This window comes from Bos grunniens, chromosome 11, assembly GCF_055505025.1.
Source record: "Bos grunniens cultivar Pamir isolate PY7600 chromosome 11, Bosgru_T2T1.0, whole genome shotgun sequence".
NCBI classification, from domain to species: Eukaryota; Metazoa; Chordata; class Mammalia; order Artiodactyla; family Bovidae; genus Bos; species Bos grunniens.
The window spans coordinates 5931664-5945575 of NC_141175.1; the positions used below are offsets into that span (position 1 = coordinate 5931664).

The 13912-nt window shown below is 54.4% G+C and overlaps 1 protein-coding gene across 6 annotated transcripts in view; it reads left to right on the top strand.

Annotated features, from left to right (window-relative positions):
* The first annotated feature begins 749 nt into the window (after window positions 1-749).
* RAPGEF1 (Rap guanine nucleotide exchange factor 1) overlaps window positions 750-13912 on the top strand; it is a 137268-nt gene continuing 124105 nt past the window's right edge. For 2 of the 6 annotated variants that reach the window (XM_086324475.1, XM_086324482.1), the window contains exon 1: window positions 750-1055. In XM_086324475.1, coding sequence (XP_086180601.1) covers window positions 995-1055 — 61 coding nt within the window. In that variant the 5' untranslated portion in view covers window positions 750-994. Of the gene's footprint in view, window positions 1056-5639; window positions 8192-13912 lie in introns of those variants that run through there. The other 4 variants (XM_086324469.1, XM_086324479.1, XM_086324476.1 and 1 more) reach the window with 3 other exon arrangements.

The window sequence follows — 13912 nt, forward strand, 5'->3', positions numbered from 1 at the left end:
AGATTTTTCCACATGTGAATACCCTTTGTGTTACTAAAATCTGTTATTTTATACTTGCATTATCTGATTTAACTTTGCTTCTCCAAGTTATAAACTCTTTGGAGGGAATAAGTGATTGTGCACATTTTTGTAGGCTTAATATGATCTTTGATTCTTAAATCAATGACTTTTACTGAAGTCATCACTGTGCTTAGAAAAGGCCCAGCAGAAGTCCAGGCTGGAAGGGACCCTGGTCCACATTTAGGGGTCAAGTGAATAGAGCAGGCAGGGGGTCACTGTGTCCCTATGGGCTATGGGCCAGCAGGGGGCTCTGGATGCGGGTGGGGTCAGTCACCGGCCCTGGCGTGGAGACAAGAGTTTGGGTGGGAGCCCTGTGTTCCAAGTGAGGGGGGGGGGGGGCAAGTCAGCAGGGCAAGCTGAGTCCTGGTTGGGATCAGACTCAGGCCTTGAGCTGGAGAGCCTGATTCTAGAGCAGAGGAGGCTGAGTCCAGGGTGGTCCATGCCACCCCCCTCGCCCTAGCGTCGAGGGTCCGTGCGTGCGGGCAGCGAACGCGGAGGCCCAGGTGTGGGTTGGTGGCCAGGGGGAGGTCCTTCGCCCTGGCGTGGATACTCCGGGTCGGCAGGGGGCGCTGCGTCCCGGGCGGGAAGTTCCGGCCGGCTCCGGGTCGGCAGGGGGCGCTGCTTCCTCGGCGGCGCGGAGGCCGCGCCCGGCAGGTGGCGCTCTGGCCGCGGCCGAGGCCGGCGGGCGGGCGGGCGGCGGCGCGGCGCTGCGGCCGGCTCGCGGGCCCGGGGAAGCGGCGGCGGCGGCGGGAGCGGAGGAGGCGGAGCGGCGGCGGGCACCCCCGGGCGGGCTGGGGCGCCGCTGGCCGAGCGCACAGGCCGCGGCCCGCGGAGCCCGCCATGCCGGCGCGGGCCTGAGGCGCGGCGAGCCAGGGCCGAGGCGAGCGGCGGCCGCGCCGGCCTGTGGCGCCCGCAGCGGCCCGGCCCGGGCCCGATGAGCGGCGGCCTCGGCCTCCGGCGCAGCCCGGAAATGTCCGGCAAGATCGAGAAAGCAGGTGAGGCGCCTGGCCGGGCTCCGGGGGCGAAAGCGACCCCGGGCCTGCGGGACGCGTCTCGGGCGGCGGGGCCGGGCCGCGCGGCGCTCCCGGGGCCACAGGCCGGCGGGGCCGGGGAGGGGGCCGGGGGCCGGGCGGCCGAGCCGGGCCGGTGCGCGCCGCTCGGCCCGCGGCGTGAACTTTGAGACAAGGGGCCGGGGACCCGGGCAGCGACCGCGTGTCCCAGTGGCCGGGCGGCGGGTGGTCGTCCTTCAGGCGGCGAACGGAGCCGAGCCACAATGTATGTGTCATTTCTGAGGAGCCTCGAGTTTAAATTGAACCAGACGTCTCCACTTCGGAGGCTTCAAAGGCAGCGGGGCAGGATGTGTCTCTGGGCGTTTTCAGGGCGCGGGCGAGCTTTCCTCTGGTTTCAGGCTGAGCCCTTGGAAGTGGGGGCGTACGGGTAGCTGGTTGGGTCTGGGGTTCGGTTAGAAAGCTCGTTGCCAGCCTCATCTCTTTGTGTCTTCCTAGGGGTCTCAGAACCTCGCCTTCCGGTTACCTGTGTTTTCCCCGGGCTGGGAAATCGTAGTCTCCAAAGACGCAACTCGGGGGCGGTGCACCTGGGGCGCAGGGCTTAATTAAGCCGGAGACACCTTGCAGAACACATCCCTGGGTCCAGGGCTCCCGGAGCGGGGACGCCACTGGTTGTCATAACCGGATACTTTGTCATCCCCTTGGCAGCTGAGCTCTGGAAGGTGGGCTCTTCGGGGACTGGAAATACGGCAGGTTACACTGATTTTGGACGTTGCTGGTTTCCCAGGTTGAACCAGAATACTTTTCTGAGAAGCGCCTCGGAAGTGGACCCAGAAGGCCGCGTAACTTGCAGGCTGTGGCTTGAATACAGGAAGGACGTTTTCACCGCCTTTCTTGAGGGTTTTCTGTGTATCCGGCTCTGTGCCGAGCACCTTAAACAGCGGGCTTATTAAATCCTTACCGATTGTCTGTAAGAGCAAATGTGGTCCCGCTGTGACAGGCTCAGTGGTGTCTTGAAGGCCGGCCCTGCCCCCGGCCCCATGCCCTGCTCTGGGAGCCGAGGCCCCAGAGCTTTCTTTCGGGGCAGCGCCCTTGGCCTCAGGTGCTGTTTCTTGGGTGTCCTTCTCATTGTTCTCCAGCCCCAGGGCTGAGTCTGCTGACCACGAGTTCCCTGCCAGCACGCATGCTGTTTCAGAAGCACCTCTGATTAATCTGTGCAGCGTTTCTCAGGATGCGCCATGTCTCTTGGACAGTGTTGGGGAAAACTTGGCTGCTTTATTTTAAAAAACAGCATCAACAGGGTTTTCTCTCATTATGAGGATAATTGAAAAATTTGAAAGTCATGGAAAAGTCAAAAGAACACAATGAAAAGCACCTCCTCCTCTCCCCCGCCCCCCAGCCCCACAGGCTGCTTTCCAGGCTCAGCCCTCTTGCATCTCACTGCTCCCGGGAGAAAGGGGGCCTGAGGCCAGGTCTTCTCCACACAGATTACCCCTGGGCCTTCCCCTCTGCCAGGAGCTGTAGTAGATGTAGAAGCAAGCGGTGCCTGCCTTCAGAGAAGCTCGTCTGAGGGTGGGCGAGCCGGTCCCAGCATTACCCTGGGCCACCAGATGGCTGGCCTGTGGGCACAGATGAGGGGAAGGCTCTGAAAAGAGGGTGAGGGTGCCCCCCGTGGAGATGGGGGGCCGAGGCTGACCGAGGATGTGGAAAGCTCCGGAGGAAGGTGCCTATGGTGGGAGGTGGCTGAGCCAGAAATGCTGAGGTTGGCCCCTCACGTGGAGCTGGAGGGAGGTCGGTCCTGCCTCAGGTCCTTTGCTGTGATCCGCACACAGCTGTCAAGGAGACTGGGACACTCCGGGATGAAGGGTACACCTTCCAGGCGCTTTCTGCTGGTCATCGTAGGTGGCTGTCAACTTTGCACTTCAGCGAGATTTCCATTCGGGTTTCTGTTGGCGTTCTTCTTCTAAATGGACCTACCGTGAGGCCACCAGCAGGGTGTTTCGTGTAAAGGAAAGGTCCTCAGGTGAGAGGCGCCACTTGTTAGCAGGGGAACAGGCTCTGGTGAATTGTAGAGCCTGACACCTAGCCAGCGGTCACTGTTGTCAGGTTTTGCTGTTTTCTGTTGACTTGAGCAGGAGAGTTGTTTCCACGTGTTCATAATCTCGACTCAGAAAATAGGACCAGTTCTCTGACTTCTCAGGACTTAAGGCAGCCGGGGTTTTCTGAGCGTGAGAGAAGCCTGATGCACCCCAGGACCCCTGCCGCCCTTCCCACCCCATCTCCCTCCGGAGCCTCAGCCCCTTGAGCTGTCAGGGAGATCTTTCTGAGTCTGTCGTGCTGCCTTTCAACCTGTTTACTTCCTCAGCAGAGCCTGCCTGGCGTCGGGGTCATAGGTACCCCTTCCTCTGAGGGTAGACCCTTCCGTAGGGACCAGATCAGGCTGTCTGCAGTCATCTGCTCCAGGCCCAGTGGGGGTTCAGCACAGTCTGGGTTCCTGAGGGGGGCACAGGGTCAGCTTGCTGGCTGCTTGGGGCCTGTCCACTGAGGCTCAGTGGAGAAGGGTTGAACCTGGAAGGCCAGGAAGGCTGCTGGAGTGGGAGGGGGGAGGCTCCCCGGTGTCTTCCAGATGTAGTGGGAAGGCAGGGAGCAAGCAGAGCCAGACGGCTTAGGGAGCTCCCGGGGTGAGCTTGTGGGCAGGGCAGGCTTGGAGAAGAGGCTCTCTAGGGGAACTGAGGGGCCTGTTCTGAGGACTCGCACTGTGGAGGTGTGCGCAGTGCCGGGCCACCTGGGGGCCGGCGAGCCTGATGCTGGTTGTGTCCGCAGCTCTGGGGTCAGTGCGCTCACGCTTCCTCCCGGCAGACACACTACGTGCAGGGAACTGAAGCCGGACACCCCTTTCGCCTGATGAGCGGAGGCAACTGACCAGCGACTGTGGGCTGGATTCAGGCCATAGATGTGTTGTGTGTGAGCCATGTGTGTTCTTGATGGTCCGCATTTAAAAATCAGGAGATCACTCCCCAGTCTTGGGTTTCTGGTTCTTTTGAAAAGCAGGCTGCCCTGGTAACCCTGGGCCCTGCTGCTGTGAGCCACTCTGGCGGGGCCACCCCCCCTCGCTGCCACCCCAGCGCCCACGCCTGCTCCCCACTCAGACTGGCAGCATTCCAGCATGCGTCCCTTTCCTCGCAGAAGCCACCACTCATGTTTGTTGCTTTTTATCTGGACTTTGAAATCTTTGCTCCATTCCTTCATGGATCCGTTCCTCCATCTCTTCGCTCGGCACTGATCGAGGGGTCGGCACCTGGGGTCTGGCGCTATGCTGGGCTCTGGGGAATGGCGATAATCTCAGGGGGCACGTTGTGGTCACACAGGCCTTAGCTCTGGCAGGGTCGGGGGTGCTGGGGGGTTACCGGGGATGGCATCAGACTTTTGGTGGAACTGTGAGGGGTGAGCAGTTAAATGGGCCCAGCCGAGGGGGTAGGAAGAAGGGGGCTTCTGTTTCACCAACTGTACTCCTCAGAATCTCCGGGGCTCGTTCCTCAGTTCCAGGTTGGTAGTTTATCCAGAACCTCCTAGGGGCCTGGCGTTGTTCTAGTGTTCGTGATGCAAGAAGGATTCTTGTCTCAGAGCCACACGATCCGTCTGGAGGAGATGTAAATTATTTATTTATTATTTATTTATTTTCTTTTTTTTTTTTTGAGAGGAGTGGTTCTTTCCCTGCCGTGTGCTCCTAGCAGACCACGGGGGTCTGTCCAGGACCTTCATCCATCACCAAACCCTCTGGCCACTCTCTCGACTCCTCGTGGCCTCGGGCTGCTCTGTGGGGCCCTGACTGACGCGGCTCTGGACTCGGCCAGCACCCTGCCTCAGGTCAGAATAAATAGTGTCTCAGACTCAGGTGCTGGGTTTTTCAGATGGGTGAGGATGCTTTCTTTAAAAAGAAAAACTTACCTTGTTTGCAGTCATAGTAACTTTTTGTCACTGTGTTTTCTCAGAACAGATGAAAAGTACAAGCCCAGGCTCTCACAGGAGGCTGCACACTTTTGGCCCAGAGAGAGTCCTCCTAGATCAGTTTTAAAACTCTTAAATCTTAATACTTCCTTTACCCCGACAAGTATCCATGTGCTCAAAATGTATCCAGTCGATAAATAGCAACACTTTCAGGGCAGGTTCGGTAATTGACTCCCTCCCTCCCGCAGCCCTCCTGATGGGAGACACAGTCTACCCGGTGCAGCCACCCGGACCCTGCTGGGCCTGGCCTTCCCAGTTCCTGGGCCGGGGCTAACATCAAAACGGTCTTGAACAGGCGTACAGTTTCTATAGTCTCTGTCCAGAGTGCATCGACTGATGACCTCATTTCAGCGATCCCCACGAGTCCTGGGGGCCAGAGCAGGGCCAGTGAGCCCTCCTCTCCCCTGAGGGCAGCTGAGGCCCAGGAAGGCTGATGATTTGCCCAGGGTCATGGTGCGCCTGCGCCCTGGCTCCCCCGGCCCCTTTAGGGAGCATTGCTTAGGGCTTCCTAACTTGCTGGAGACACAGTAGCTTAATCTGATTGTTCGTGTTTCTAAGTTTCTTTTCTGTTTTTTTTTTTTTTTAATCCTGTTACATTAGGGTAGGCCCAGTGCAGTCTTTGGGCTTCCCTGGTGGCTGAGTCAGTAAAGAATCCACCTGCCATGAATCCACCTGCAGTGCAGGAGACCTGGGTTTGATCCCTGGGTTGGGAAGATCCCCTGGAAGGCATGGCAACCCACTCCAGTATTCTTGCCTGGAGAATCCCCATGGACAGAGAAGCCTGGCAGGCCACAGTCCATGGGAAGCAAGGAGTCAGGCAGGACTCAGCACACAATGCAGTCTTTAGGCTGCCTAGATACTAATAACGTTAACATCACCAGCTGTATCGTAAGGAGGTAAGAAATAGCACAGATGCAGGCTAACCATGTTTTACAAAGTCAACCGCGGCAACCCCCTGTTGCCTGGGCTCCTGAGCAGCTGTGGGCAGAGGTGGTTTGAATGGGATTCCTTGCAGCCAGCAGACCTGATAGGAGGCCTGTAAAGATGAGTCATGTATGAGCTTGCAGAAAAGTCACGTCCCAGGCCGGCCCGGATTGGAGCACGCCTGGAGCACAGGGCTGGGTCTTAGCTCCGGCCAGCTGAATGCGTTCCCGTTGCCATAACAAGATGACTCGATGGACAGAAGAGCGGCCTGGCAGGGCCTCCGCTCCGCACCCCCAAGGGCCCCGGCGCCCTGCCGCCCGGCAGGTGTTCCTCGGACTCGGCTCCCACCGTGCCTGGAGGCTGCTTTAGGATTTAAAACCAAACAAACGAAAAAACCAGTTTGTGAATTGCCGAGGGACCTGTCATCTGAGTTTGTGGTCATCTGTCTCAGGCCGTTGGACCGTTTGGACCGTTGTGACCTTGGGAGAGTCTTTCTCTCGTTTTGGGTCTCATTTTCTCCATCTGTGCCGTGAAGGGGGAGAAGGGGGAATCTAAAATTAGCATGTCCTTGTTTTGTTTTAAAGCAGAAGGCCTGTATTTTTTCTTTAAGTTTATTTATGAGGGTTTGTTTTTTTATTTTAACTTTTTATTTGATATTGGAGTCCAGTCGATTAACAGTGTTGTGACGGCTTCAGGTAGACAGCACAGGGACTCAGCCATACATACTCAATACGTGTGTCCTTTCTGCCCCCCACTCCCCTCCGGTCCAGGCTGCCACGTAACGTTGAGCAGGGTTCTCCAAGCAGCAGGCCCTCTTTAGTTCCTAGGAAGGCTGCTCGCTGACTGTTGGGCACCGCGAGGCGCCCCCATGGTCTTCCACCAGCTCGGTGTGAAAACCCGCTTCCCGGACGTGCTCAGCCGCCTCTGCCAGAGCTGACTGCCTTTAGGCTCTCTGTGCCTTCTCTTCCTCTAGCAGAGACAGTGCATTCCCTGGGAGGGCCCCAGAGGAACCTTCTGGATAGAAGGATACTGTTTAGCTCATTCAGAAACCAAAGCCCCAGTTTCCTTTCCTCAAGTTAAAAATCAGCAGACTCTTGAGGCAGAGTGTCTGCCGGGTCCACCTTGGTGTTGGCATCACTGTGTCTAGAAAACAGTAGGTGCTCAAGAACTCTTCACTGTGAATCTCGTTTAATGTTGTCAAAGGATGAACTCAGGTTTCTGATCTCAAGTCTCAAAATCCTCTTTAAATGAGCTCTTTCTGGGCTTTGAATCGCCAGTTAGGATGTTCCTTGGTGTATTAGTTGGACCAGTACTCTGATAAGGGTGTGCAGATAGTTGGGGTTCTGGGTTAACCACATGCACGGATCAGTGTTTCAGTGTATCCTTCCAGAAATGGGTGAGGAGACTGAGCTCAGGTGCCCGGAGGCCCTGTTGGGAGAGCGCGAGGGCATGGTGGAGGCTGAGGCTTGTGCAGCCTGAGACTCCGGGGCCGCCGGCGACCGTGGCCGTGCATGGTTCTGGGGCAGCAGGAGCCTGGCGCTCTTAGGCCATGCTCCTTCGTGTCGGGCAGTTAGGGTTTCGCCTTTCATTTGCAACCCGCAGCCAGCACATGCCTGCTCTGCCCAGCCCGCTCTGTGACGAGCGCCATGACGGGAGGCGCTGTCTGCACTTGTCATTTCTTTCCTTCGGCCTCTAAGCAGGATTTTGGACTCGCTGCGTGCTCTGCTGACTCTGTATGGAGTGGTTGTACAGTTCCTGCTGTCTTTGAGGGGCTGGAGAGCTGGGCTGCTGGGCTTCTGCTGGCTCCCCTTTCTTCTGGGTCAGGGGTTTAAGCAGAGTCTCTCCTGCCACTTCTTCTTTTGTGAGCGAAGATGCAGTGGCCTCAGATGGTCTCAATTCCTCTTTCTCCCCACTTGTTTCTTCCAGGCTGCGGTTTGGAAGATAGATGATGGTTCTCTGACTCTGTCCTGGGCTACAGTCTGGATCCCGTCTTCTTAAAATACAGTTCCTGTGTCATAGCAGCTCAGATCCCTGGTTCCCGTTGGTCCCTTAAAGATGCCCTTTCTCCTTGCTTGCTTTTCATTGGCTGGCTGGCTTCAGACGGTCATTTTACTGCAGGTTAACTTTCGTGATCAGGACCCTCTGCCCTCCTTTTCAAGCCTAGAAGAAACGGAGCTGTGAGGCCCAGGATGGTATGTGGTGCTTCCTGGGCTGGGGACAGCGGACAGGGTGCAGGCGTTGGCGTGGACTCGACAGGGGTGCTCCCAGCAACACACTTACTGTTACGCTGGGAGCCAGCCCCTGACCCCCCGAGCAGAAGGGCTTACAGCCCTTGAGGGAAGGAAAGCGTGGACGTGGGATGAGGGAACAGGAGGATGAGATGGCGCCAAGTAGCCACTTAATTGGCCCCAAACAAGCAAACAGAAAAACAAACAAAACCTCTGGCTTGGAGACAGAGGTTGTATTTATTTTCTGGTTGTGGATGATCACGTGTGCCCTCTCTCTCTGAGTGACTGTGAATAAATAGATGGGTGCTTGTGCATGGTCTTGGAATTGGCTGCTCTCAACCCCTCCTTTCAGTGATAAATACAAGCAGTGGCAGTGGCTGGTGTTGGAGCTCCTCCCACGCGCCGAGACCAGACTCCGTTCTGTGTGCTCTCCACACGTGGTCTCTGCCAGTCCTCACAGCGGGAGCGAGGCGCTATGGAGGACAAAGCTCCATGCGGAGCTTCTCTTTGTGCGCGGGATCCTGAGGTCCCAGAATAGCTCAGATTTGCCTGTGGTCGTACTGCTCTGGGGCCAAGATAGGACTAAAGCTCAGTTGACTACATCTTATTCTTCCCATATTTCCATTGGCTGTGACGGCATTGTTCTCTCGACTGTTGTGACTTGGGTCAAAATGAACGTCCACATTTCCAGGGACTTTTCCACCAGTGAGGAGGCTGCTGCACTTAAAGGCCACCTGACAGTTTTGGGGCACTTGAGATGGCACGGCTCCCCTGGCTCTCCTGCTCCGGCTCTGGGCGGGGGCGGGCAGGAATCCCTCCTTCTTGCTGAGCGACCTTGGGCAGGTGGCTTAATCTTTCTGAGCCTCCTGTGCCTCTGTTGTCACCTGATGGGGAGGACAGACCCATCTCCACACCCTTTCTTACGCTGATTCTTTGTGAGTCTAGTCTGCAATATCAAAGAGGGTGTGAATTAGGGTTGTTCGTTTTTAATGACACTCGTGTTGGAGGGCACTGTAGCCATCCATCATCACGATAAAACATACTCCGTTATAGCTTTCAGAACCCTTTGATAGGCATTAGTGGCTTTTTTGGCTGTTGTTTTAGGTTTTGTTTGTCTGTTTTTTTCTTAAATGGTGTCAGAGTAACACAGCCTTTCTCCTAGATGAGAAGGGTGACCGCTCACAGTTGTTGAGTACTTCCTGTGTGCTCTGGAGTTTTACCTTCTGATCCTTGTATGATTTAATTGGGTCTGTTGCTATAAAGAGAGAAGTGGCGAGTTTTATGCCACGTGACAGTTCAGAGGGAGGCGGGTCGTGAGCTGAGGGAGAGGTGGGGCTCGCGGGGAACTTGGGTTAGTCATCCTTCCCTTTGCTGCAGGGCATGTGCTCCTCTGCCCCCCTGCCCCCCAACAGAGCCTGGAGCTGTCCTCTCTGCTCCTCCTCTGCAGGGCTGCAGGGTGGCTGGCTCGAGGGCGCTGTCGTAGTCTTTGGTTGGAACCTGCTCTGGGATTCCCCCTGGGGCTTTCCAGCTCCTCTGCAGGACTGTCAAGGTGGCGTCACATCTGCCTACAGATTTATGAAACAGCTTCTGGTCTCTGGGGTATAGAGGCGGCTTGGTTTGCCAAAAATACTGCAGGGGAATCTACTTTGGATGTAAACAGTGGGAAGAGGGCCTTAGTCAGCGTAGCTCTATCCACCCACCTACAGACTCAGCCACCCCGCTCACTCACCCACTCAGTCGCCCGTCCGTCCACCCCCGCACCCACCCCTCCATCCGTTCAGCACGTCTCCATCCATACAGCACCAGCCGACTGTTCCCCCAGCATCCAGCTGCCTGCCACGGCACCGGGGGTACTGAGAAGTTTGGGGGCATCTGCGCCCTCAGGAAGCTGATGATCTGGCCTGCACTCTGTGCAGGAGACTTGATCTAGGCTTTCATACTTCTCTTAATACTCATGCATGTTAGAGGCAGCATGAGCCTGGGGCTAGAGCTCAGGAGACCTGCTTCGTGGCCCCTGGGTCTGCACTGTGGCCTGGACCAGTGCCCTCTGAGCCCTCGGTCTCCCCCCACAGAAGATGAGAAGATGGACTCCCGGAACGGGGGGCGTGGCCTTCGGCTGAGTCCTCCGGCTGCAGTTCCGCCCAGCTCTCCATGGAACAGTGGGATTGTGGGCAGGTGGCTTTGCCTGTCTGAGCCTCAGTGCTTTATTTGTAAAAGGGAAAGAAAATTCTAACAGGGTCTACCTTATGGTGTTGAGAGAAGATTAAATGAGATGATGCCCATGAAGCATGTAGCAGAGTCTTGACACAATAAACATTAGCTTTTGTCCCTACCCGATGTCCCCTTCTGCTCTAAAACAACCATTTCCTTTAGTGGTCGTGCGGTAAGTGAAGCTCAGACCTCAGCAGTCACAGGAGGGAGGGTCTCTGGCTCCTCAGGTATTTCCTTGCAGGGTGTGTCTGTGTGTGTCTGTCTCCGTCCAAGTTGAATTCCAGGAAATAGGTTTTTACAACTGAGTAATAGACCTCCAAAGAGATAACGTATGGGAAGAGGCGTGTCATTTCAGCTACACCAGTGCCCTGTCACGTGCAGCGGGGGTAGGGAAGTCCTGCTTCTGTCTGCAAGTCTGTCTAAAAGGGATGGGCCTGTGCTTGTGGGCAGCGGCTCATCTCAGAGCCAGAGCAGGGCTGGTCACCCACAGGTGCATTTTTGCTCCATCCCAGAGACACCACCTCAGTTTCTCCTTGTCGGGGAGACTCTCGGGGTTAACTCGGCCGTCTTTGTTCAACACTGAACGTGAAGTGATCATAAGGTGTTGCCTTCGTTTTGTGACAGCCAAAACCCCAGAAGCCCTCCAAGGGCCTTGTGTGCAGGTAACTTACAAATTACTTTGAATCGGCAAGTGGGTTGGTTTCATACCCCTTATTTCTCCTCCTTGATTAATTTTCACAGTTTAAAATAGATTTAGAAATTCGGATGTATTGTTTTGAGGCTTGGTTTCCTACCCGTGCTTTCCCGGTCCTTTCTGATAAGCGAGGGTGGACGTGTGTCAGTCCAGCTCGCGCAGGGCACAGGGCTATTTGCAGACAGATCGAAGCCCAGTCAACCCGTTTCACTTTCTCCAACCGTTCGGTCCAGGAGCTAAAGAACCTCTCATTTAATTATCGTCACCACACTGATTTGTGCTTCTGCCTCAGCTTGTCAGAGGGTACCTTACAAATACTAATTCTCTGAGCTCATCAGAAACCCAAAGGTGCAGATCAGAAGCACACTTTCCTATATGAGCTATCCTTGCTTTTTTTTTCCCTTGTCTGTTTCGGGGGAGCTGTCTATTAATTACCCTAAATGTGCAGGCTTGTAGAATGCAGTTTTTATATTTGACCGAGCTGGGACTTGGACTGGGAACCTGGGCTCCATTTCAGGCCTGTGTAGTCTGGTCCCAGCCTGGTCCTGCAGCGCACCTCCTGCTGGGAGGGTCCTGTAGACTCAGATCATCACGGGAGCATGAGTCACTGTCACCAGCGCTGGTTGGAACTGTGGCGTTCGAGAACCACGGAGAGCGCCAGCCTGAGTATCAGGGGACTTCCCTCCCGGCCTGGCGCTGTCACCCAGAGCCGTGTCCTCTGGGCAGGCCTCAGACCCTCCCTGGACCTCGATAGGGAGCGGTGGTTCTTGAGCTTTTTAAGGTCATTAAGTGCCGCTAAGGATCTGACAGGCACCCTGTGGATCCAGTCCCTGGAGAGAAAGATGACGTGTGGACGTGGTCCTGCCAAGCCTGAATTCTTGCTGCTGCTAAGTCGCTTCAGTCGTGTTCGACTCTGTGCGACCCCATAGGTGGCAGCTCACCAGGCTCCCCGTGTCCCTGGTATTCTCCAGGCAAGAACACTGGAGTGGGTTGCCATTTCCTTCTCCAGTGCATGAAAGCTGCTGCTGCTGCTGCTAAGTCGCTCCAGTCGTGTCTGATAAATAATAATTTGCAAACACCCCTGATCTTGGAACGATCAAATGGAATCTTGGGTGTCTGAATAATCAGGACTTAGTTTCTCCTAGTTTAGTCAGACCTGGGCTCGAGTGACAGTATTTACGCATTCCTGAAGTTTTGTAAGGACTCCATGAGATGATGCTTGTAAACTGGTTAGCACAGTGCCTCTGTGGATAAACGGAGAGCCCTTTCCCCTTCTGCATGTGAATTTCTTAAAATTTTACCTATAGTAAAACTGACCTTTTTTTGAGTTTCTGGTTCTTTGGGTTTTAACTTATCTGTAAATTTGTGTAACCTCAGTGAGTCAGCGGTAAAGAATCCACCTGCAGTGCAGGAGACGCAGGAAATGCATCTGATCCCTGGGTCTGGAAGATCCCCTGGGGAGGAAATGGCAACCCACTCCAGTAATCTTACCTGGGAAATCCCATGGACAGAGGGGCCTGGTGGGCTACAGTCCATGGGGTCGTAAAGAGAAGGACACAACTGAGTGACTGAATACACACACACCACAATCAAGATTGAGAACAGTTCCATCGCCCCAGGAGGGAAAAAGACAAAGACTTCCCGCTGTCCTTTTGCTGTCAAACCGTTTCTCCACTTCTGGCTGCTGGTGGCCATTGGTCTGTTTTCTGTCCTTATACTTTTGTCTTTTCTGGAATGCCATACAGCATGTAATTTTGGAAATTGGCTTCTTTCACTTAGCATGCTGCCTTTGAGGTACATGAAGTTACTGCTTCTATTTAGTGTACTCCTTTTTATAGCTGAGTAGTATTCCATTGTATGGACATCATTATTGTTTATCTGCATAGAATTTGACTTTGGTTAACTAGCTCTGTTTCCTGGCATTTGACAAACAGAAAATATCAAACAGCCTAATTAAAAAACTTGAGTAGACATCTCCAAAAAAGATATGCAGATGGCCAATAAACACACGAAAAAATACTCAGCATCGCTAACCGTTAGTGACATGTATCCCGCAACCACAGTGAGACAGCGCCTCAGGCCCATCAGGGTGTCTGCTTTAAAACATGAGAAAATAACAAGCGTTGGGCAGGACATGTTGAAATCGGAACCCTCTGCACTCTTGGTGAGAATGTAAAATGGTGTGCCCATTATGGAAAACTGGCAATTTCTCAAAAAATTAAAAATAGAATAACTGTATGATTCAAGAATTCTGCTTCTGAGTAATAGACCCAAAAGAAATGAAGGAAGGGACTCAAAAAGGTATTTGTGTATCCGGTTTCATAGCAGTATTATTCACACAATAGCCAAAAGGTGCCTGTCATCAGATGATGGACGAGCTAAGTGTGATACGTGTGCACACAGTGAGACATTATCCAGCCTTAGAAAGGAGGGACATCCTGTCAGCATGGATGAACCTTGAGGACTTTGTGCTAAGTGAAATGTTAGACACAGGACAACGATTGTACAGTCCCACTTGTGTGACGCACCCAGAGTAATCAGATCGTTGAGACAGAAAGTGAGTGGAATAGCGGTTGCCAGGGGCTAGGAGAGGGGAGAATGGGGAATTACTGTTTAACATGTAATTAGTGTTTAAGTCCAGTTTTACAGGACAAAGAGAGTCCTGTGAGTGGATGGTAATGAGAGTAGCTCAGCAGTGTGAATGTACTTCTCACCACTGACCTGTACACCTAAAGATAGTGAAGACAGTAAGTTTTATGACAATACGTTTAAAAAAGTAC